Genomic DNA, 25,727 nt, shown 5'->3' on the forward strand with positions numbered 1-25,727 from the left:
TGGCGCCCGCTCAAGCAAATCGATGAACAACGGGATGACAGTGATACGGTGATGTTTTCATAGCTATGCGTCAGGTTGGGGTGTTGTGTTTGTTCTGGTGTGGGCAGGATGCTCACTGGGGTTGCTCCATACAGATGCTTTGCGACACTGAAGGAATAAATAAACCCAGAGCCATTCCAGCCCTTTGCCCTTTGCCCTAGGTCTGTGTCAAGTATTCTCTCTCCTTCCCACTCCCCTGTTGCTGGAGATCAAATTCAGAGGCTCAGACACTCAAGGCAGGTGCCCTGGCCAGTCCTGGATCAAGAATTCTGACTGTGTCCAGCTGGGACTGAGTCTGTGTGGACAGGCCCCTGCAGCATGATTTTCCAGTCTCCCCGCAGTGAGAGTAGCCAGGTGACATTGCCCTAAAGTCAGGAGATACGTGCTGTGGTTTCAGTTGTAAGAAAATACCTGCATGCTTTTTTTTTTTTGGCCTTTTGGGTCATACCCGGCAATGCACAGGGGTTACTCCTGGCTCATGCACTCAGGAGTTATTCCTGGTGGTGCTCAGGGGACCATATGGGACGTTGGGAATCGAACACAGGTCAGCCGCGTGCAAGGCAAACACCCGCATGCAGGGCTGGAGCGATAGCACAACGGTAGGGCATTTGCCTTGCACGCAACCAACCTGGGTTCAATTCCTCCACCCCTCTCAGAGATCCTGGCAAGCTACCAAGAGTATCCCGCCCACATGGCAGAGCCTGGCAAGCTCCCCGTGGCGTTTTCGATATGCCAACAGTAACAACAAGTCACACTGGAGACGTTAGTGGTGCCCCCTCGAGCAAATCGATGAGCAACAGGATGGCAGTGACAGTGACCCGCATGCTAAAATTCTGAGCTAACAAGTAAAGCTCAGAGAGGGTATAGTTTAGGAAACGCAAGATGTAAAATTGTGACACACACACACACACACACACACACACGTATCTCAGAACCAAGCAGCTCACAGCAGAGATGCCTCCAGATTTGGTAATAGGCACTTTCACGGGGCCACTCCAGACGGGAGCAGGTGCTGTCCCTTTGCCTGCCCCCTAGGAATCCGGGCGGCTGCCACCTTCCAGAACCCCACAAAAAGTCCAGGTATACGGGAGCAGAAGCGGCAGACGCCAGGCCTCAAGGAACAGGAGAAGAGCTGATCCCTCTCTTCCCCCTGTCCTGCCCCGATGGGACTCTGAGATGACGCCCACAAGCTGCCCCCAGCTACTTATTAAGCTCATACAAGGCCACGATCCAGACACACACACGAATCTTGGAACTGAGCGGCTTGCTACAGAGATCTCTCCAGACCCTGATTATGAAAATTTTAGAGTTAATAAAGCGACATTATATGCTATCCATACCAAGCAACACAAAACAAATTGTCTAGCATTGCCTTTTTGGCAGGTTTGAGTGGTGCTGGGACTGGTGTCGAAATATTGAATGCAATCATAGTAGAGAGTATTGTGGAAATTGTCTGCCACACAGGCAGGGGAAGGGTTGGAATGGAAGTGATACCGGGGCTTTTGGTGGTGGAAAATGTGCACTGGTGAAGTTGATCACTGGGTGGTTGATCACTGCATGACCGAAACTCAAATGTGAAAGCTTTGTAACGGTATCTCACAGTGAATTAATAAAAAGGTGGGGGGAGATGTAAATTTGTCCTTTTCTTCAAATCTTAAAGTTGTGGAAAAGCATATTTAGGAAAAAAATTTTTTAATACCTTACCTGTGTTAAGCGCTTTTGGTTGGATTTGGTGGTGGTGGTGAATGTGTCGTACGTGTGTGTTTTCCCTCTCTGTAAAATTTAATCCTTTACATAAAGTGTTGAAGTTGTAGAGTATTAAGAACTAATAGTAGTAGTAAGCATGGGAGCATCTAAATAATGATCTCGCAATCCCAGATCTGGCACTTGTGAATTGTGTGTTTTAGCCGATTGCATGGTTCAACTTGGCTTTCCTTTGTGGAAGGGATATTAGTAGCTGCTTTGTGGGATTCTTTTAAGGAGTTTGTGTGGTGTTTGTAAACCTCTTGCCATGGGGCCAGAGCTATAGTAGAGTGGCGTAGGGTGTTAGCCTTGCACCCACCAACCCAGCTTCCATCCCCGGCATCCCATACGGTACCACCAGGAGTGAATTGCTGAGTGCAGAGCCAGGAGTAACCCCTGAGCATCAGCAGGGTATGATCACAAAAAGAATGAAAGAGAGAAAGACAGAAAGAGAGAGAGGGAAAGAAAGAAAGAGAGAAAGAGGAAGGAAGGAAGGAAGGAAGGAAGGAAGGAAGGAAGGAAGGAAGGAAGGAAGGAAGGAAGGAAGGAAGGAAGGAAGGAAGGAAGGAAGGAAGGAAACACTCCCCACCCCTCACACCCTCACAGCAGAAAATAGTTAGTATGTTTATCATTTTTCTGCTGTCTAACAGGGACAAGCGAGGCTTTGTCTTCTATTCGTAACAGCAAACACACTTGAAGAGGAATGTAGCTCCTGGCTTCGGACTGTGAGTGGTGTTGGCTTTGGATCCCCAGAGTACGCAGAATTCAGGCTGTGGAGCAGCTGGGATTGCAAGAATCAGATCTTGGATTTGAATTTCACACAGACCTATTAATTCTGTTTTAGATTCACAAAGTGTACCCCACCTTCCATAATACCACCTTACAATGATGTGCCGTTATGCACACGTAGGATCTAATGAGAAAATAATTGAATAGAGGTGTAACTTCTGTATTTATAGAGGGAAGTAAAAATATGAAGGGGGAAAAAATCAAGGTTTTACCACCTAAGCTAGTAGATTTATGTGATAAATGTAAGAACAGCCCTAAGCAATACTTAGAATTGTTTTTATCAGTCCTCTGCAAAGGCTGGAGCGATAGCACAGCAGGTAGGGCGTTTGCCTTGCACGCAGCGGACCCAGATTTGACTCCTCCGCCCCTCTCACAGAGCCTGGGAAGCTACTGAGAGTTATCCCGCCTGCACGGCAGAACCTGGCAAGCTACCTGTGGCGTATTCCATATGCCAAAAGCAGTAACAAGTCTCACAATGGAGACGTTACTGGTGCCCACTCGAGCAAATCAATGAGCAGTGGGATTACAGTGATACAGTCCTCTACAAGTTGTGCTTGCTTTCAGAGTAAAATTCATTGCTTCCTCACAGTAGATTCCTAACTGTAGCCGTGCGAACAGGTGCAAGAGTGCATATACAGGTTTTCCTGCCACCCTCAGTTCCCGGGCCTGGAACGACTGCCAGGGCCTTCTCGGAGGGCAGAGGTGGAGCCTGCGAGGTCCATCTCCCCTTGGCCCGGTTCTAGTTGTGCTGGGCTTCACCTGAAGAGAAGGGCCTGGCAGAAAGGTGACTCTCGCTCACTACTTAGAAAGTCTGGATATTCCTGTTGTGCTGGTATGTCGCAACCGCGCCAGATCTCCTGTTCAGGGTTGGCCAGTGCTGACTGAGGGAAAAAGAGTTTCATGTTTTGTGGCAGGATGATTCCGGGTATGGGTGGACGCAGCGTGGTCCCAGAGCATTCAGATACACGCACTGGTCACTGTTCTGTATTTCTGAAAATTTATCAGTGACTTCTGGCTTTTTTTTTTCTTTTTGGCTTCGTTTTGTTTTTTGCTTCCCCATGCCTTTCCCCTGTGCCCTGTCGGATGCACGTATGACCTAGCATTCGCCTGTAGGCTCGTGTGTTTTTGTGTGGACACGCACTTTCAGCAGGCTGTGCTCAGTGCAGGGGGCACACGCTTGAGCTGTGTTTAAAGCACACGGTGCGTCTGCCGGGGGTCACGCAGCCAGCTGCAGCACGGGCTCATTTTCAGTTGCAGTGCTGACACGGTGATCACCACTAGCCAACACTGGCTCTGACGTGGTGCCAGGGCCCCAGACAGCAGAGCCTGGGGACGGCACTCAGCACCTGCAGGCGGCCCTATGGGCCGAGCTCGTTGGCATCACGCCTGCCAGGCTGGTGCTTTTGCCACTGAGCCATCCTCAGACTTCTGACCTGGCGTTTGAGTCTCATATATAGAAATAAGTCAACTCCTTGGCGCTATGGTTCTAGAAACTATGCAGTATTAAGTCTAATTGGGGGTAAAAAAAGTGTTTCTGTTGTTTGTTTTGTTTTCTGACAATGCTCAGGAATTTCTCCTGGGACTGTATAGGGTGCTGGATCGAACATGAATCGTCTAAGGGAAGCGTCCTACCTGCTGGACTATCTCTCTGGCCCTGACTTAAGTATTTCAGTGACTGTTTACTCTGTTTGGAATTATTACATGACTTACGGTAAAATTGTCAACTCTCTGCCCTAAGTTTCAGTATGTAAGGGAGATACGTGTCTGGTTAGAAAGGGCTTGGGGACCGGAGCAATGTTACAGCTGTACAGAACAGTAAGTAAGGACCTTTGTCCGCACGTGGCTGACCCATGTGGTTCCCGAATCCACCAGAAGTGATTCCTGCGTGCAGAGCCAAGAGTAACCCCTGAGCACTACCAGGTGTGGCCCCAAAAGGAAAGACAAAGGTGGGAAGGGAGGAAGGAGGGGGAGGGAGGGGGAGGGAGGGAGAGAAAGGGAGGAAGGAAAGGAGGGAGGGAGGGAGGGTTGAACTGTAAGCCCATGCACGTGCTAAGTGAAGGCTCCTCCTGTAAACTTTGAGAGCTGTTTGATTGCTGCATGTCCCGAGCTTGCCTCGCTGCTTTGCGAGTGCTTGATCTCGGTGGGTATTAAATGAGTGATTGGACGAATGAATAGCTCCGAGTCCAGATATTGGCTAATGCTAAAACAGAGATGAAGAAATCTGTATTATTTTCTTTAACTTGATTATTCCACCTCTGCCCCCACCACCTTTATTCTGAGTACGGGGAGAGATAGTACAGAGGTAAGGCACTTACTTGCATGCTGCCTGGCCCGACAAATGGTCCCCACAGCATTGCCGGGATCACTCCCTCAGGCAGAGACGGGAATAACCCCTGAGCACTGCCAAGTATGGTCCCAAAACCAACAAATAAATCATATTATATGCATTCTTTTGGGGGGCGGAGGAGGGCAGGGTGTCAGGGGTTAGGGATCATTCCCGGCAGTACTCAGAGAACCATGCAGTGCCTAGAATTGAATCTGGACCTGCACGCAAAGTGCTCTCCAGCCCTTTGAGCGGTCTTCCTCACTTTGGATGTGTTTCTTAAGGTTGTATGCTCCAGCTTAAACAAAACAAAAGCAACCTTAAATAGAAAAACAGAACAAAAAAACCTTGTTTTCAATCATCCGTGTCATTCCCTCATCTCTGTATTATGTATGTTGCTCAGAAAGCAAGTAACTAACTTTTTTTTAATAAAAGTATTAAGTACATGCCACACAGGGTGGTTGGAATAGTTGGTTGATTGGATTAAGAAAAAATAAAAATTTAAAAGAAAAAGAAAAAAATGTGCCTTAGAATGTCCCACAATGAAAATATTTTTTAAATAGAAAATAATTTTCTTTTCTTTTTTTCCTTTTTGGGTTTTTGGGACACAATCGAAGATGCTCAGGGGTAACTCCTGGCTTTGTGCTGAGGAATCAGTCCTGATGGGGTCAGGGGGCCGTCAGAGATGCTGGGTGTCGAACCCAGATTGCATGCAAGGAAAGCGCCCTACCTACTGAACTAGCTCTCCAGCCCCCGTAATTTTATTTTCTAATCAGAAGCAATACGTGCTTAATGCCAAAACTTGCTAAAAACGGTAGCAGTTAAAACTGGGTCTGACCCGTGGACAAAGACTTTAAGACGGGTGCAAGGATTAAAATCCTCTTTGGCAACCCAAAACTCATTATTCTGTATGTGCTCTGATACACGTAAGAAGGAATGTTAACCTTTTGTTTGAAAGTGGGGAAACTGATAAAATTTGGGAGAGTTTACTTTAGGACTGCAAGGACTTTTCTCTCACACTACCGTATCACTGTCATCACTGTCATCCCGTTCTGCTTGTGCGGGCACCAGTAACGTCTCCAGTGTGAGACTTGTTACTGTTTTTGGCATATTGAATACGCCATGGGTAGCTTGCCAGGCTTTGCCATGGTGTGGGTAAGATACTCTCGGTAGCTTGCTGGGCTCTCCGAGAGGGGCGGAGGAATCGAACCCAGGTTGGCTGCGTGCAAGGCAAATGCCCTACCCACTGTGCTATCGCTCCAGCCCCCCTTACACTTCTATCCAGCAGATTTATTATCATTCTAGGGAAAATAACATTATATTGAAAAATTGCTCTAGTTTGTTTCAAAATACCGCTTTTCCCAGAATAAAGTGTAAAGAATTTTAAAAGCTGTGTAAATAAAGATTTTTAAAAAATCAACAAAATAAAAAATAATAATTGGGAGGAAATAAATGATCGTTAAACAAAATAATAATTGAGATGCTTCTTGAGTCACCCCATTTGCCATTCTTGCCATGGCTTTCTGGTACTAATCACCCTCCTACAATTCAGCCCGCGGGTCCCGAGGGAGAGGAATGGATGAGGATCTGTGCATTGTGTTATGTCTGCTCTCCGTTTGACTAGCACAGTCTGGAAGTGGGTTGTGCAGGATGAGAGCAGGCAGCATAATTGCTCTCCCAGCATCAGCAGCATCTATAAAGCATCCTGGGAATTGCTTGCCCTGTGTTCAGAGCAGCTGGTCACATGAGCCTGAATTTTCAGTTCAGTTCATTAGTCAGCCATTTTGGTCTACACCCTGCTCCCTGCGCACAGCCAATCCTGTTGGAACCCAGCATCCCTGCTCCTCCGGGCACAGCCTGCAAGGGATTTCTCCGGTCCAGGATTTTTTTTTTTCTTTTTAAGCTCAATTGAAAAAGCTAGATTTATTTTTCCTTTTTTTTTTTTTTTCCTTTTGTATTTTCTCCTGCACAAAGAAGGAAGATTTTTTTTTTTTCCACTTACTCAGGCAGAGGCCAGTTTTTTTCAAACCAGCAGACGTGGCATCGGCTGTGCAGGATTTAAAGCCTAGAGCTCGGCTGAAAAAAGGAAGGGGGTAGGGTAGGGAAGATAAAAGAAGAGGAACCTGGGAGAAGAAAAGCCTCGTCTCACTTTGCTGAGTGGTAGGAACTGCCTATGAGAAAAGGTAGCTTAGAGTTATTCCTCTTCGCCGTTGCTTCTGCAACCATCGGGTCCTTTCTGCCACCCGTATTTTTCTTTTCAAACCTCCCCCACCCCCCTTTTCCTTTTTAAGAGCTTTGTTCCAGAGCTTTGGATTGGGGGGCTTTTGTGACGGGGAGGCTTTATTTGTATGTGTGTGTGTCCGAGTGTGTAAGTGTGTCGTGGTCCCAGCTGAGTCATCATGTCTGCTCTGACGCCTCCGACCGATATGCCAACCCCCACCACTGACAAGATCACACAGGCTGCCATGGAGACCATCTACCTTTGCAAATTCCGGGTGTCCATGGATGGAGAGTGGCTCTGCCTTCGAGAGTTGGATGACATCTCCCTCACACCTGACCCCGAGCCTACCCACGAAGGTATGGTCAGACCCCGTCCCCGAGTCAGTCACCAGCCCCCTCGTTGGGACCGTGGGCTGGGAGGCAGGGAGAGGCAGGAAGAGCCCACACTCTCATGGTAACAGCCCTAGAAGTCTTTCATTCTTGCCTACCGCCCAGATCCTCTTCTCTACTGGAGGAAAAAATGGTATTTTTTATTTTTATCCCGATCCCTCAAGTAACCGTTTCCAAAAGATGCTGGTGCTTCTTTAGAGTTCTTTGTCTTTAAGCCGAGATCATTTACACATCTGGTCAGGATCAGTAATGGGAAAAATGATTGTGTGGGGGCATATATTAACATTTTATAGAAATCACGGTGGTTTTTAATTGAAGCTGTAACTATCATTGTAAGGGGAGATATAGTTGAAACTCTTGAGGAGTTCCCTAACATCAGGGCATAATGTTAAGCAGATTCTTTCACACCTAGAAAATATTTGGCAAGACAACTTGCTTTTTCAGTGATATACAGTATAAAGTTAGATCAGAAAAGTTTTATATTTGGTACTATTTCATGGGGTAGGAGCATCATGCCTTGAAAATATGACTAATAATATGACTGTGAATCCATTGACCTTTGATTGTTACAAGGCATTTCTGCTAATTTGTGACGTTTGAAATTACCTCTGTTGCTACCTTAGAGATTTTTTGGCTTTTTCTCAGAATCTTTTCTAAATTGAGAGATTTCTAATTTTAAACCCTTCATTTTCTTCATACCATAAAGAAGAGTATTAATTGGAAGTCATAGCTGCAGATTATTTTGATTTTTACATAGTGACCTCAGCTAGTGTTTATTTTCTATCCTCAGCATGGTCAAGGCACAGACTTCACAAGCATCTGTCTGGTCCTTAGGCATATCCGTAGCACAGAGAATATAAAGTAAATTTACACATCTGGAGACAGACCATTTTAGGAAAAGTGATTTCTTTGCCCTTGGCCTTATGGTAGCAATATTGGTCTTGTCTCTTATTTCACCCTTTGTAGTCAATCGATGAGGATTTTTTTTTTTCCTCTCAGACAGAGCCTGGAGAAAGTTTTAGAGAAGTTTAGCATCCTAGAACACAAAGCAATTATTTTAGGGTGTGTCATTATGGGCGTTGTCCCAATTTTTTTTTAATCCTTGTGTCTTTTTAACAATCCCCTGTCCCTAGACCGCTTCCTGCTGCATTCAGTTTCAGAGTGTGGTCCAAGGGTTGGAATGCCATCAGGTGCCAGTATTGTTTAGACAGCCTCCAAAACTTTCAGATCCGTAGAGAAGAAAAAGAGAAAAAGATACTCTTAGAGTCTTAGTAGAAGGTTGAGCAAATGCCTTAGTTGGCATATTTCGATTATTTCCATACATTTTAAGTCATGCAATATGAAGTACTCCTTATTTATAAACTACAGGGCATCAGTGTCTCCATCATAATATTTAGCTATTTATTTCATTTTATGTGTATTGTAATTTTCTTTTTTACTTTTTTATTGAATCAAGGTGAGAAACACAGTTAACAAGGTTGTTCGTGATTGGGTTTCAGTTATATAATGTTCCAACACCCATCTGTTCTCCATCGTACATTTTTCACCACCAATGTCCCCCGTTTCTCTCTCCTCCACCCCCCAACTGCCTATGTGGCAAGCACTTCTTCCCCCGCGCCCCCCCCCCCCCGCCATCCCTCTTTCCCTTTGGGAATTATGGTTTGCAATACAATACAGATTCTGTAATGCAATACAGAAATCTCACCTTGTTAACCAAATGGAGAGCACGTGCTGCCTGGACACAGTATACTCGCTGGAGACTGAAAGGTTATCATGTGTATCCCTCTACCTACTTTCAACTCTCAGTTTACCTACTTTCAACTCTCAGTTCTTGTCCAGACTGATACCAATTTTAGTACTTTGAATATATGTGTGTTTTCTGCGCAAAATTCCCATGAGTGAGCAGAAGGGAACTGTTTGGTTGATGGAAGGATTTGGAGAAAAGCCATTGAAATTCTTTACAGAGAAATTTGTGATGCAAAATTAGGGCTAGAACCTAACCTGCGAACTTAATGAAGGGAAGGCCATTTATAGCATCTCAGAATCTACTAGGGAGGGTGGAAGAAAAATAGAGAAATGCTGACAATAGACTTAGAATTTTTACCTTAAAGTTGGTCAAGAAAAGCCATAATTTTAAATAATTAGAAATTAAATAGTAAAGGAAGATAGAGACCCAGGAAACCATTCAAGTCTAGGTGTGGTGGTAGGAACCAGGCGGCGCTTAAGAGGGCTGCTCGTCCATCTCACTGGCTCACTGGCTCGCTACCTAGTCATTTGGACCCTAGAACTATGTGCTTGCGTGCTGATTCCCTGACACTGTGGCCTTAAGCTTGCTCTAGGCATTTAAGGAGTGATCAGAGGCCCTGAATTGATTCTGAAAATCTCACCTTGCTGACCAAACGGAGAGCACGTGCTGCCTGGTCACAGTATACTCACTAAAGACTTTGTGACTGATTCCAGAGAAGTGACTTCACTCAAACTGGCAGTGGGGTCTCTTGAGCCCCATAAGAGAAAACGTGAGGCTCAGTGCACCCTCTTAAGAGGGTAACATAGACTGTGTGTGTCCTCAGCAACAGAAGCTTCTGTAGGCAGCTGGAATAGAGAAGGGATCACTAAGTCAATGATGGTTGGAGGGATCGTTCGGGATGGGAGATGTGTGCTGAAAGTAGATAAAGGACCAAACGTGATAGCCTCTCAGTATCTGTATTGCAAACCATAATGCCCAAAAGTAGAGAGAGAATATGGGGGAAATTGTCTGCCATATAGAGGCAGGGCGAGTGTTGGGATGGGGGGGGGTGAGGAATACTGGGGACGTTGGTGATGGAAAATGTGCACTGGTGGAGGGATGGGTGTTTGATCATTGTATGACTGAAACCCAAACATGAAAGTTTCTTAACTGTGTCTCACGGTGACTCAATAAAAGTAAAATAAAATAAATAGAAGCTTCTGTAACTTGTCTAGTTTTGTTCCCCCTGAAAGCAGAGTTCCTGCCCCTTATATTCAGACCCCCCTTCTTCATCCCCCCACCCCACCCTACACACTCTGATAGGCTCAAATTTAAGATTAGCTTGATCCTTTAGATACCTGGGAATAAAAACATTCCCTTTATTATTTCATTGCTTTCTTGGTGGTCAGAGAAGTGATACCTCTTTTATTATGTACAGGTGTATGTCCTTGGAACCAGGGACAGATTTCTAATAGTAACTTTCGCTAATAGAAGGTCTCCCAGAGACCAAAAGGGAGAGTTTATTCCATAGGAGAGGGGATGGTTCTGGAAAGGTTTCATTAATAAGTAAAGGAGACTTTGACACTTGGGAGATTGCAGAGGGATCACCAGGCAGACATGGTTAAGGTCATTTCAGGTACTGCCTAGGGAGCTGAAGGGGCTGTTTGGTAACAGTTTAGGAAGATTACATGAATCATTAATACAAAGCAACCTGGAAAGTTTGTGTTCAAGGTTTGAAGGTAATAGTTGAAGACACATTCGTAAATATGTTACTATTTTAATATGTATTTCTGTTTTTGTGTCTAACCTGGAGCAGTCTAAACTAGCTTTCACTCGACAAAAGATGAGCATTAATAGCCTAACTGCATGTCTTAGAGTTGTGTTTTCTTGGACCTCTATAAGGAAGAAAATAATTGGTTCCAAGTTAGACTGAAAGTATTAAGAAATACTTGTTTCCCTTTCATCTTTATGAAGATGAGAAATCCAACAGAAACGAGTGGGGGTTTTTGCAGGGGTGTGGGGTTGGTATTCTCTCCATAAGTTTTGAAATGCTGTTTTGGCTAAGAGACTTTTCTTTTCAAATATAGGTCAGAGGCAGACTATGAAGAAATAGTTTGGTGGTCAGTAGGACCGCAGGCAGGGACTAGAACCTTGCTTGAGTCTTGGAGTTCTGGCTTACTAAGGAAAACTGCATCTGACAGTAAATTTGACACACGCTGTTATTGTATAACTGCAGTTCTCCTGTGGGGAGTTGTGTTTGCTTCAGTGATCACTTAGAATGTCAGGCATTTGTGCTGTGAAGGAGCTTTTATGAAATATGTGAGTAGGGCTGTGATAAGGCACCATTGTGCTTTGATTTGCCGCTTGTCAGAAATATTTGTTGGTCATCCCCTGATGTGAAGTCCCTCTCCAGAGACTAAGAATACGTAGCCTTTCCCTCAGTGAGTTCACAGTCAAAGTAAAGCAGTGAAATAAAGACATGGAAGGTTGACAAATGTAAACCGTGTAGTTGCCAAAGGACAACTGTTTCTTACGAACTAGGACATGGAATTTAAAGCCAGATAGCTCATCTAATGACCCTATTTCCCATAAGACACAGATACAAATTTGAGCTAAAGTGTATTTTCAATAGAAAATACTCTACTGATGTGAAATAATAAGGGAAATAATAAGGGGAAAATCCCACAAATAGGAAGTAGAGTATTTGTATTCAGTAACTGTGCGTAGTATCCGGTACTATACTAACTTCATTGACGCTTACGGGTTGGTGTCACGGCACACTAGTGTAGCCCCGTCTTGCCCTGAACTGAGTATGTTTTCATGAAAAAAGTACATATCCCAGCGGGTATTTTGACTGGGGAAGCCAAATGACAACTTACCTAGAAACTCCAAGGAATAAACTCACAGCATGCTTAGTCTAGCGCATGGCTTTTGGAACTAGGATCTATTTTTCTGAAAATGAATCCTACTTCTATGTCATGCTCTGCTCTGCCGGGTCCTACAGTGACAACACGGCAAATAAGCTCTGTTCTCCGAGCTTCCTGCCAAGACAGAGCTGAAGAGCGGGTGCCGCAAATAAGTCCAGATGGCACTTAGCGCTGCAGTGGTTTCTACAACACAGGTGGGACAGACCTTAGGGCATTCCTGGGAAAATATTCCAATATGTGTAACCTTTGAGTGAAAACTTAAAAACGTGGCAGCAGTGTCTGAGCGTAAACAGGAGGCAAGAGTGTAGTGAAGGAGACAGCTGATGCCGAGAGCTAAGCACCCAGGGTGAATGGTTCTCGGTTTATTTTCAGCCCCTTTCCAAATTTCCGTTCCAAATTCTCACCTCTTTGATCAGCAATGTTAAACAAAGCCTCAAGCTCTGTTAGGAAGAGGAAATGTTAGGAGTGGTTTAAAGAAAAAAAAAAAAAAGAGTAGATTGTCTTTCTCTTCTGGTTGTATGTAATGTTAATTTTTTTTTTTCACATGAAATCTGCAGTGACCTGCTAGTGTGGGTCAACCACCCCAAAATGAAATGAAATTAATTAGAAAAAAAAAAAGGCCTGCGATGATGGGGCTGGAGCGATAGTGCAGCTGGTAGGGCTTTTGCCTCGCATGCAACCAACCCTGTTCAGTTCCCAATCCCTGGCATCCAGTTTGGGCCTCTCCCACCCCCCCCACCCCTGCCCCCAGCACCACCAGGAGTGATTCCTGAATGCAGAGCCAGGTCTGGTGTGGCCGAAAATAAACAAACCAACAAATAAATAGATCTGCAATGTTTGGGGCAGAGTGATAGTGCCTTGCACTCAGCTCACCTGGTTTTGATCCCCAGTGCCATGTAAAATCCCCTGAGCACCACCACGAGTGACTCTTGAGTGCAGAGCCAGGAGTAAGTCCTGAGCACAGCCAGGTGTGGTCCAAAAACAAACAAAATGTCTGCAGTGTTTTCAGTGTTACATTGTTCATGTACTTCTATACTTCAAGAACATACTAAATCATATATGTTGATATTAATAGCTCTTTTGAATTAGACTTGATGAAAATGTTGATGCAAAAGTGAACCAACTGTTATTCTTTTCTGGAGGGCTGGGTTCCCAAGTGGTGCTCAGGGAACTTGGGAGTCTGTCCTAGTGGTTCTCAGCCAGCAGAGCAAGGTCCCAAGGATTACAGTGTCACTCGGGTCTCCACATGCCAGAAGTGTTCAGGAAATAAATAGCAGTATTTATAAAAAAAAAAAAAAAGAAGAAGAAGAAGAAGAAGAAGTGCTCAGGAGTCCTCCCCCTTGCTTGACCCAGAGATATCTGGGGAAACATGTATTTCTGGGATTGCACCGGGGTTGACCACATGCAAGACATGTGCCTTAACACCTACCACACAACTGTTACTCTGTTTTTTTATTTTTGTTTGGGGCTACATACAACAGTCCTCAAAACTTATTCCTGACTCTGTGCTCAGGGATCCCTCCTGACCACGTGCCCTGCAGGAGATCAAACCGGGGTCAGCCACATGCAAGGCAAGCCCCCTACCCCCTGTACTTTTCTTTCCCACCCAACAGTGATTGCTCTTAATATTGTGTTCCAGTAACATGCAGATTTGTAATTAAACTTCCTGTTTCCATTTATGTGTAACTCTTTTTCTTTTTCATGAGCATATATTTATTTCTCCAGCAAGAAAATAGTAGACCTGCAATCCTCAAAGGTTCAATAAAGCTATTTCTTCCAATCCTTTCAACAGTCCTTGGACTGTAACTACTATTGTAATCCCCATTTTCAGATTGACATTTAGAGCCCGGAGTCCGATTCAGGCCCCCTTGATCCAATCCTTGTGCAACCCTCCTCTACCAGAATTTGGTGAACATGAGTCCGACCATAGACCTGCCTGGGATAGGGGACACCATCCTGCCTCTGGTGAACACATTTCCAGCAGATGTGTACACAGCTGAGCACATCTGGCAATATATAGATAAGGCCAGAAGCATGCAGTTGGTGGCATGTTTGCAGATTGTCATCAGTTCAATTGGAAGCCATAGCTTTTTTTATCCGCTCGAGTTCTCTTTTCTCTTGCCCCTTGTTTTTTGAAGTCAAGAAGATGTTTATTTAGTTGTAAGGGAACTGTCAAACAGCAAAACACTAACGCTGGTCTTACAGGAAGCACCTTCTGGTGGGGGCGGGGATGTTTGATTTCTGAGCCACACCCAGTGGTGCTCAGAGACTACTTCTGTCTCTGTGCTCAAGGTTCACACGTAGCGGGGGCAGTAACAGGGACCAAACCCAAGCTTTCCGGATGCAAACCCTGCACTGAGCGTGCCTCTTCAGCTAACAGCAGCTCCTTCGCATGTGGAAGGAACTTAAGATGTAGGTAAAGCTGTTTATGATGGTGGTGTCGGTGGTGGTTTGGGATTGTTTCAAACAGTAACTGTTGAATTCCTGGTGTTCTAGCCACTAGTGTTCTAGTGACTTAAGGACTTCTTAAGCTCCTTTGCATCACCTATCCTTACTGTTGTTGATCCTGATCTTCACCAGAGCCTTTGTTTGTTTATCTGGGACCCAGACCAGCAGCGAGTGGGCCACTCCTGATAGTGCTGAAAGACCATGTGGCCCTGGGGACCAAACCCGAGGCAGCAGCATACAGAGCATGCGTCCAGCCCTTTGAGCTATCTTTGTGGCCCAAAACTGTGGTTATTCTTTTTTTGTTACTTGTCTGGTTGGTTTTGTTTAATTTTTCTTTTTTTTTCTTTCTTTTTTTTTTTTTTTGATGGGGGTGAGTTCACACCCAGCAATGCTCAGAGATTACTCCTAGTTCTGCACTCAGGAATTGAACCTGGGCCGGCCGTGCGCAAGGCAACCCTGTACTATCACTCCGGCTCCTTGTTTAATTTTTTTGTTCTGGGGCCAGACCCAACTCAGGGATCGCTCCTGGCAGGGCTCCAGGACCATCCAACCATACGAAGGGCCGGGGATCAAACCAGGATGGGTCATGCGCAAGACAAGGGAAGGGCCCCTACCAGCTGCACCATCGCTCTGGCCTTCATGGTTATTCTTGCTGAACTCTTCCCTCTGGAAATGTTTTGTTCTGAAGTAAGGGAGGAAAGGGAAGGACCCTTGCCCCTTTAGCTGCCTCCTCCGTAAGACCTTCTCTCCTTCCCCTCTTCTGAATCATCAGGTCCTGTCGCCCACCAGGTGGAACACACAGGAATGCAAATCATTCTCCAGTGATGTGTATTAGCTTCTGTGCTTTCTCGGTCACTGCAGAGGACTAATTTAAAATTATTATGTGAAATTGTCTATTTGTTTCGTAAATTCGTTTGTTGCATGAAGTTGCGTAGAAAGTGCTTTGGGGGCAAAGCTTTCCTTTTGTGTCCTCCAGAAGACTTCGTAAGACTGTGTGGTGTGTGTGGTAACATCCTAGAACTTTAGTGCCACTCGACCCCAGAAATAATCTTTCCTTTGAAAAGAAAGATTATTAGAATACGTTCCCTTCATCACATAGAATTTTTTTAAGTGGAGTTGAGGGCATACCCAGGGGGTGGGATTGAACCTGGGGCTCTCACTTGCAAATCATCCACCTCGGCCCTTTGAACTGCCTCCCCAAATCCCTCGCCTTTCTTGTTTAGAAATTGTTTTTATTATTGAATTACTGTGAGGTCGATCCTTACGAAGCTGTTCATGATTAGGTTTCAGTCATATCGTGTTCCAACACCCGTCCCTGCACCACTCCACCAGTGTATATTTCCCAGCACCAGTGTTCCCAATTTCCATCCCTCATCCCCCACCCCCGCCTCTATGACAGACACCTCTCTCTCTCTCTCTCTCTCTCTCTCTCTCTCTCTCTCTCTCTCTCCCCATCTCTGTCTGTCTGTCTGTGTCTCTCTCTCGCGAGCGCGCGCTCTCTCTTTCTCTCTCACTCTCTCCCTGTCACTCTCGCTTTCGTTCTTGCTCTCTCCCACACACGCCCGCCCCTTTGGGCATTGTGGTTTGTAGTACAGACACTGAAAGTTTGTTGTGTATATCCCTTTACCTACTTTTAACACTCAGTTCTTGTCCAGCGTGATTGTTTTCAAATATTGTTGTCATATTGGTCCCTTCTCTATCTTACCTCCCCTCTGCCCCACACATATTTGTGATAGATCCGACCATTGGTCCTCCTAGCCCTTGTTTTCCCTGGTCCTGGCCTGGTCTTCTGCTATATATATTTTATATGCCACAAGTGAATATAGTCATTCTATATCTGTCCCTCTTTTTCCGACTTATTTCACTCAGCATGATACTCTCCGTGTCCATCTATTTATAAACAAATTTCATGACTTCATTTTTTCTAACTGCTACTTAGTATTCCGTTGTGCAGATGTACCATAGTTTCTTTAACCAGTCAGCTGTTCTCAGGCACATGGGTTGTTTCCAGATTCTGGCTATTGTGAACAGTGCTGCCATGAACATCAAAATGCAGATGGTGTTTCTGCTGTGTGTTTTTGGGCCCACAGGGTATATTCCCAGCAGTGGTATTGCTGGGTCAAGTGGGAGCTTAATTTCTAGTTTCTTGAGGAATGTCCATATTGTTTTTCAAAAACGCTGGACCAGTCAGCATTCCCACCAGCAGTGCGTTAGGGTCCCTTTCTCCCCTCATCCAAGCCAGCACTGGTTGTTCTTGTTCTTTTGGATGTGTGCCAGTCTCGTGGTGTGAGATGGTATCTCATTGTTCTTATTTGCATCTCCCTTATGATTAGTGTTGAAGAGTATTTTTTCATGTGCCTTTTGTTCATTCGAATTTCTTCTTTGAATAAGCTTCTATTCACTTCTTCTCCCCATGTTTTGATGGGGTTGGATGTTTTTTTCTTGTAAAGTTCTCCCAGTGCCTTGTGTATCTTTGATATTAACCCCTTATCAGAGGGTATTGGGTGAATAACCTTTCCCGTTCTGTAGGCTGCCTTTGTATCTTAGTCAGTGTTTCGTTTGAGGTACAGAAACTTCTAGTTTAAAGTAGTCCCGTCTGTTTATCTTTGCTTGCACTTGCTTGGCCAGTGGCATTTCATCTTTGAAGATACCTTTAGCTTCAGTATTGTGGAGGGTTTTGCAGCTTTTAGAAATGTTTTTTCTTGAGGTTGGGGAGATAGCTCCAAAGGCCGAGCATATGCTTTGCACGTGTGAGGTTTGGGTTCGATTTGCAGCACTGCATGGGCCCTCGTGCACTGTCCAGAGTGACCTGTGAGCAGAGTTCGGAATAGCCCCTGAGCACTGCTGGCACTAACCCTAAGAACAAATGATTTACCTCATGCTCCAGAGTTCCTGTATATTATTTAGGGGGAAAAAATGAAATTTTATAATTTTCTTTTTAAAAAATTTTTTTGAGATAAACATTGATCTTTACAACAAAATGATAGTGTATTTGGGAGATACAGTGTTACCATGACACACCCCACCTCCAGAGTGCCAGTATCCTCCTACCGCTCTTCGTAAGACCCTTCTCTTCCACCATCTCCTACCCTGCAATCCCATTTTAGTTGTCAGACCCAGAGAATTTGCTTAGAAAATGGAAGTCTAATGTGACTTTTTTAAAAAATATACCCATGGGGCCAGAGCGATAGCACAGCGGGTAGGGCGTTTGCCTTGCACGCAGCCGACCCAGGTTCGATCCCCAGCATCCCATATGGTCCCCCAAGCACTGCCAGGAGTAATTCCTGAGTGCAAAGCCAGGAGTTACCCCTGAGCATCGCTGGGTGTGACCCAAAAAGCAAAAAAATATATATATATATATACCCATGAAAAGTGCTGATGAAAATATGAGACGATTCAGAAAGGACTTCATGAATATACATGGTAGTGCCATTTTGAAATTCATTTTGTTAATGTGAAGTAAAACCTTTAAAAAATTAATTCCAGGGGCTGGAGCAATAGCACAGCAGGTAGGGCGTTTGCCTTGCACGTGGCCGACCCAGGTTTGATTCCCAGCATCCCATATGGTCCCCTGAGCACCACCAGGTGTGATTCCTGGGTGCATCGCCGGGTGTGACCCAAAAAGAAAAGAAAAAATTAATTCCAGGGCCAAAGTGATAGTACAGCAAGAAGGGCATTTGCCTTGCATGCAGCATCCCAGTTGGATCTCTTAGCATCCCATGTGGTCCCCCAAGCACTGCCAAGAGTAATTCCTGCGTGCAAACCAGGAGTTACCTCTGAGCATCTCTGGGTGTGGCTCAAGAACAATCATCATCATCATCATCATCATCATCATCATCATCATCATCATCCTGTTGATCGTCGAATTTCTCGAGCCATCTGAGTAACGTCTTCATTCGTCCTAGCCCTGAGATTTTAGAAGCCTCTCTGCTTTTCCTTCCCAAGGATGCTGCATTGGAGGCTCTTACAGGCTCAGGGGAATGAGACCCAGCATTATTACTGTTTTGGCATATGAACACACCATGGGGAGTTTTCGAGGCTCTCCCATGTGGGCAGGAAACTCTCAGTAGCTTGCCAGGTTGTCCCAGAGGGAGAAGTAGGCTATAAGATGTCTTTCAGGAGCTTGGTTTTAAGTCTCTGGATGTTGGCCGTTGGTGGGATTACACGGCACCAGGGGCAGTCCCTGGGTGTGACTGCCTAGCTACTGGAAAATGGGAAATCTGGGCGGAGGATGCCCAGTCCCGATCTGAGCAGGCTTGGAGGTCTCAGCCCCAGATCCCACACACCTGGGTTCCTCTGCCAGTACCTTCATGCATGAGGCTTATCTGAACGTGTGGAGAGGAGCCTTGAGCATGGCTGTGGCTAGACTCCGGAGGTCTTTGGCCGTGGGAGCTCTGCTTAGGGCGGGGAGGGAAGCTGGAGCCCACCCCCTCCAAGGGGCCCCGGGGAAGACACCCAGGCGCTCGGGCAAGAGACTCTCTGCTCAAAAACAAAAACAAACAAAATGAATTCCTAGAGCTTATACCCACAAGACATCTATCCTAAGAAAGTAACAGATACTGGCAAAACTTTATATATGGATATTTATCATAATACTATGAATTTTTTTAGCCAAACTTTAATATCAACTTAACAGCCTGACAGGAAAATTATTGAACAAATTATAGAAATTGTACACAAGAACTAAAAATAATGTAGAAAAATAGTTAATAGCATAGGCACTGTTGATAATATAATATTTTTAGAAACTATCCCTTGGGCCTGGGATAGTCCAGCAGGTAAGGCGCTTGTCTTGCACGCAGCTGACCCCATTTTGATCCATGGCACAAAACATCGTCCCCTGAGCCCACCAGGAGTGATCTCTGAATGCAGAGCCAGGAGGAAGACCTGAGCACTGCTGAGTGTGTCCCTCTCCCACCCAAAATAAAATTATGCCTAGGAATCTGTACACTAGGTTACAGTTTGTTTTAAATGTAGGTACATGTTATATACATGTGACCAAAAAAGTACCAAAGATGTAGGAAAGTATTTTTTGCTGAATAGTGAAACTATGTCATTTTTATTATACTTCATATTTTTACTCAGGGTTTTTTTTTTTTTGGTTGTTTGGTTTTTGGTTGTTGTTGGGATTTTTTCGTTTGTTTGTTTTGTTTGTTTCTTTGCTTTTGGGGCCATACCTGGTGATGCTCAGGGGTTACTCCGGGCTCTACACTCAGGAATTACCCATGGTGGTACTCAGGGGCCATATGGGATGCTGGGAGATTGAACCCTGGTTGGCCACATGCCAAGCAAACGCCCTACCTGTTCTACTATCACTCCAGCCCATATACTCTATATTTGTATGGCCTTCAAATATTCTACAAGAACATTTATTATTATAATGAATAAAAGATTATATTTTTAAGAAAGATGCTTTATGAAAACAACATGCAGTTGTCCATCTGTCTGCCTAATATAATGTATTAAAGATCTTTTGTGACAGTTTTACGTATCCACAAGCAAGAGCAATTGGCTAAAGTGACACTATTTCTTTGGTTTCTATTTCATATCATTTTAATTTATATATGTATATTTCTATCAGACATTTTGAATTTTTCCATGCTACAGACCTGTATTTATTTACATGCAAGCTTTGTTTTCCAAGTTCACCAAATGCTTCCCGTAATACAGAAGGGTGGGCCATGATGTCTAGACTTAAATTCATTAGCTACAATATTAGATTTACTCCTTCCTTAAGGAAGATTCAGAAAACAAAACCTGAGTCATTTGGATTCTCCTTTGTTTTTCCTTTTCCTCACATAGTTCTGTCAGTTGCTCTTTGCTTTTGATACATCGTGCCTCCTTTTTTTTTTTCTCCAACTCTATCCCGATGACTTTATTAGAACTTTTGTTGCTACCAGCTGGGTTAGCCTCCGATTTCCAGGGTCATATTTTTCCAGTGTGTGGTTACACAATCTTGTGAGAAGGGAGAAGGTCGAAATTTCTAACACTATGCCAGACGCCTGCTGGGCAAAGTCCTTTGGACAAGGTTCATTCCTTCTAGGGTCCTGAGCCGGGAATAATAACCCGGCGGGACATCCTTTCAAGGTAAGTTTTAGCTACCTGCCTGTGGGGTTTTATAAAATCCTAACACCGGAGAGAATATCTAGAACATTTGTACCTGCACCTTCTGTCCCTGTTGAAACCACACACACACACACAAAAGCCACGTACAGGATGTCCATAACACCGCACTCCCTAGAATTCGCTTTCTCTTTCTCATTGCAGGTTTACTTTCCGTTTCTGCCAGCTCAGTACGCCTGTGTTGGTGCCCTGGTTAGCCCACAGTCACCTTGCCTGTCTTTGCCCTCCGTCCCACAGCCTTTTGCAGACATTGCCTAGACTGAGCTTTCCTTTCAGTCATTACTGTGTACCTTTTTTGGTGGAGTTCACGCGAACCCTTCTTTAGGTTATCGGTGCTCAGTGCCAGAAAGTCACTGTCCCAGACTTACTCCTGTGTTGATCCTTGTTGATCCTTTTCTTAGGTCAATCTTGTGTCGGATTAGAGAACTATCACTCAGGGATCAAACTCAGGTTGGAATTCAGGTTGTTAGGGTCCCAAGCGTGACAACTGGCCAGAAAAAGAACAAGTGCTCCATTTATCAGCTCCCACAATATTCTCTGCTCTTCAGTTGTGGTTCCACGTTTAAGCTTTTTTGATAATGCCCCCCCTTTTTTTTCTGCAGGGGGTGCAGGTGTAATGGGGCATAGTCTTCTAGTTCTTCCATTCCTCACCAAGTGACTGTAACTGCTGGAAAGTACTTTTGATTAAGAACAGTGAATACCAAAAATCTGTGGTATTGTAATTTGGGGGTTATTTAACCTTCCAGAAAACAAATCAGGGGGCTGTAATGATAGTACAGCAGATAGGGCGTTGCCCTTCCTGCAGCCGACCCAGGTTCGATCCCCAGCATCCCATATGGTACCCCAAGCAAACACTAGAAGTAATTCCTGAGTGTAGAGCCAGGAGTAACTCTAAGCACTAAGCATCACCAAGTGTGACCCCCTGCCAAAAAAAGAAAGAAAGGAAACATCAGATTTTTTCTGGGTGTAGAAGCATATGTATAGAGAAATAGTAAAATAGACTGTTTGACCAAATGCTACCTAAATAATTATCTGGTTTTTAATCACGGTTATTCCCACAATAAACTATACCAGTGTTGAAAATAATGGTTTTTAAAAAGAGGACATTAAGCATTCTTACGTGTGTATTTTAATTAAAACAGCTACCATAATCAGTTTGGCACATCAGTTTACTTTTCAACGTGAGGAGGGCATATTTTAACTCATAGAAATGAATTTCTGGGTCAGACAGTGATGTACTTTAATTTTTTTTATATACTGTGTGTAGTGCCATAAACAATTCTAAACTTTTGATATTGGGGTTTGCTCTGGAACGACACCCCTCCATCCCCGAGGTGTCCAGAGGAGCTTGGGGCGCTTGGGGTTGGTCCTGTGACTTCTGCATGCGATGCACTCACCCCAGCCTTTTGAGCTCTGTCCTGATCCCCGAAATTATTTTTCAGTGGAAGTTTTCTTTATTTGTCAATGGTTTACAACACTGTATAAATTGGGGGAGTATAGCTTCCTTCTGGATGTGTCCACCCCCCCTCAAACCCACCCCCAGTGTTCTCCTGGCATCACCAAGATCATCCTGACTCGTCTCCCCTTCCCTCCGCCTTCCCTTCCCTTCCCCTCCAGTAACTGTCATGTTTTCCCTAAGGTCTAAGAGTTACTTTTATTGTGATATGTTGATTCATTTGCTTTGACTATTTGAATCCCACATATGAGATAATCCATCCAGTTGCTTTCACTTTCTGAATTTTTTTCACTTGGTGTGACTATCTCCGGTTCAAAAAAAAAGTATTTTAATTAATTTGTTTTGGTTAAACTCACTGCCCCGACTCTGAGGTTAGGGAACCTTGTGTGGGTCAGGGGATCGGACCCTGGTTGACCGCGTGCAAGGCAAGCTGCTCACCCACTGTCTCTCAAAGCCCCCACACGTTTGGATTTTGATTTTCGTTTTAATGATACGGTATCACAGACTTCTGTAGTAGCCACTTCTTTGCAGCTCATTTTTTTTTCTTTTACCTTCAGTGCTCCAGTTGAATTATAGTTTCTCACACTGTACTAAAATCGAAACTTTCCAAAGAAAGCAGTGTGGAATTTAGAATGGTTCATTCAGCATGTTGATCCAGCAACTGTTAACCACATGTTAATGTTTTTTTTTTCTTCAATCTGTCCTTTAAGCTGGTGACAGTGTTCTAGGCAGAAGAGAATGCGTTTTTGCTGTTAATTGTGCACTGAGAAATTTCACGCTTTCCTAAGCTGGCTAGCGTTTGCTTTGGGGGGATGGAAAGACTGCAGATTTTTTTCCCCTTCCCTTTCCCTCACAGAGCTCCTGTAATTCTGACAAACCAAAGGGTTAACACGAGATGTGCCAGCTCCACCTGACTGCCGCAGGGTTCTGCGGGCAGCAGTTTCTCAGCGGAGGTGGATCAGGCGTTATTTCTGCCATGCTGCCTCTCCAGGCGTAAGGAGGAAGCGCCCTTTTCTTCACTCCTCCTTTCCTCAGGCCCAGACCTCTGGAACCTCTTTGTATCTTCTCCCTGCTGTCTGACTTGCAAATCCATATGACGGTCAGAGAAACGGTCTAGGGGATAAGGACAGTCTGATGCTTCTCCTCAGCATCCCCCGGGCTGCCTCGAGAATCTCAGGGCGTCTGCCCCTCCCCCCATGCCCACACTGGGGGCCTCCCAAAAAGAGAATCTATTTTCTCATCTTTGTAATCGCGAGTCCTTTTACCCCTTGTTCCAGTTTTCAGGTCTCCTGAAGAGTGATATCTATGGCTGTTTTACCTTTGTGACTTCTGTTACAAAGTAACTGTCCTGGCTCAGTAAAGATTGTCATTCACCCTGTGTGCTGAGTAAATGTTAAATGTCTCTGGGTGCTGATAACTTAATAGTACCTTTTCTGGAACCAACACAGATATGTTTCTGGTTAACACATTTGATTCTGCTGTGGGGAGTAGAAAGGCCAGGACTAGGACCCCTAAGCATTATTTTTTTATTTGCTTGGCCGGGGGCTGGAGTGATAGTACAGTGGGTAGGGCGTTTGCCTTGCACGCGGTCGACCCGGGTTTAATCCCAGGCATCCCATATGGTCCCCTGAGCACCATCAGGAGTAATTCCTGAGTGCATAGCCACGAGTAACCCCTGAGCATCGCTGGGTGTGACTTAAAAAAAAAATTTTTATTTGACAGTTCTTTTGGAAATTATTAGTAGACTATTTTATTGTTAGTTTAAGAGTACCTTTGCTTCTATACTTGTTACTTATCTGCCTACACTGACTTGTTACTCCTAAGTTTAATGTTTACTTTTATTTTTTAAAAATACCAGTTCCTCTGTTTTCTTGAAATAATCATTTCAACAGTACAGGAATCCATTTTATAACGAAATCAGAACACAGATCACACATTAGTTTCATAAATGTAAAATAGATATACTGATTTAAATTTGTGAGCTTTTATTTCCATCAAGGGATTATTTGTCCTCTGTAAAGTAACACAGCAGAAACACTTGATCGTCTACAGTGGTTCTGTGGGGAAAGGAAAAAGGCGATATCAGGATTTGATCACTGGATACTTAAACAAAGGAGAAGGCTCTTACCTCCTGCAGGCCTCCTCTGAAGAGGAGTTTCAGGGGGTTCCTTGATCCAGAGAAAAAAGGGAACTAGGTGACCCCACAGCCAGAGGGAGGCTCTCCCCAGATCTGTCTCAGCTTCAAAGCCAGGGCCCTGCACCACACCACATGCTGTTGGCGCTCGATATGTACCATCAAAACAGCACTGCACAGACACACCCAGTTCAATATTTGCCGCCCCAGAGTGTGCTGATCTGTTTGTTCTGAGACAGGCTGAAGGAGAATGATTGCCAAAGACAACATTTTTAGGACTCTGAGTATCCTTGTACTCTTCCAGCCTTCGTCCTGTAGCTAGGAAGCTTACTGCAGTCTCCTAGCTGTGGAACATTCAACACTGTAGTGTAGGTGTTTGGAGAACTGGTGGCCCTGCTCTTTCCTTCCCAGACTCACGGCACCATCACAGCGAGAGTCCACTTGGCATTTCTTTTCTTTTCCCTTTTTTTTTTTTAATTATATTAAATCACCGTGAAAAAAAATACAAAGCTTTCAGGTTTAAGTCTCAGTCATATAATGATTGAACCCCCATCCCTTCACCAGTGCACATGTTCCACCACCAAGAACCCCGATATACTCCCTCCCACCCAGCCCCCACCTAGGTAGCTAATGATCTTCATTTTATTCTCTCTATACTTTGAATACATTCAGTATTTCAATAGAGAACTCACTATTATTGTTTGGAATTTTCCCCTAACAATCAGGCCTGCTGAAAAGGCATCATTTAATAATTTTTCATTGCTGAGAATGAAGAGTCTATGAGTTTTGGATTTCTGATATTTTAGCTCAGTTCACAGTCTAGATGCGTTTCTGTAAGAAACCGCTCTGGCTGCCAGAATGGGTTAGCAGACCTCTCGGATCATAGTCTTTAGGAGCACAGGGTCTGTTTCGCGAGCAGCAGCTCTGGATCTTATCTGGGCCCTCCTTTTTGGTCACACCTGGCAATGCACAGTGGTTACTCCTGGCTCTGCACTCAGGAATTACTCCCGGTGGTGCTCGGGGGACCATATGGGATGCCGGGAATTGAACCCTGGTTGGCTGTGTGCAAGGCAAACGCCCTACCTGCTGTGCTATCTATCGCTCCAGCTTCTTGGCATTTCTTTCGGGGTGGTAGTGCTGGGGTCCATCTGGCAGCACTTGGGGGCTGTTGCTGGCTCTGCTCAGGGTTGAGTCCTTTGGAGGCTTAGGGGACTTGGGGTTGCTGAGGATCAAAGTCAGGCCTCCGCACGGAAAGCACGCATGCAGCCCTTTGACATGATCTCACTGGCCCTCTGCTTGGCGCCTCTAAACCACAGACCCCTTTTCCCTTTTAGCCAGTGTTTCGGACGGGCACAGAGACTCATTCTTTGTAGCTAAAAGTGCCATTGCTCTATCTGCTTCAAAATTTA

General features: G+C 44.7%; 1 protein-coding gene and 1 non-coding gene across 5 annotated transcripts in view; both read left to right on the top strand.

The window, feature by feature from the left end:
- The window catches only part of RUFY3 (RUN and FYVE domain containing 3), a 92,090-nt gene that overhangs the window by 12,063 nt on the left and 54,300 nt on the right, over positions 1 to 25,727 (top strand). The window contains exon 1 of one of the 4 annotated variants that reach the window (XM_055137300.1): positions 6,588 to 7,471. The exons of 1 other annotated variant lie outside the window; for it this stretch is intronic. In XM_055137300.1, coding sequence (XP_054993275.1) covers positions 7,294 to 7,471 — 178 coding nt within the window. In that variant the 5' untranslated portion in view covers positions 6,588 to 7,293. Of the gene's footprint in view, positions 1 to 6,587; positions 7,472 to 25,727 lie in introns of those variants that run through there. 2 more of the 4 variants (XM_055137297.1, XM_055137299.1) reach the window with 2 other exon arrangements.
- On the top strand, positions 5,711 to 5,835 carry LOC129405422 (small nucleolar RNA SNORA40). Its single transcript, XR_008630569.1, has one exon. It is a non-coding gene; the product is annotated as a small nucleolar RNA SNORA40 (small nucleolar RNA).

The sequence above is a fragment of the Sorex araneus genome, chromosome 5 (assembly GCF_027595985.1).
Source record: "Sorex araneus isolate mSorAra2 chromosome 5, mSorAra2.pri, whole genome shotgun sequence".
Classification (NCBI taxonomy): domain Eukaryota; kingdom Metazoa; phylum Chordata; class Mammalia; order Eulipotyphla; family Soricidae; genus Sorex; species Sorex araneus.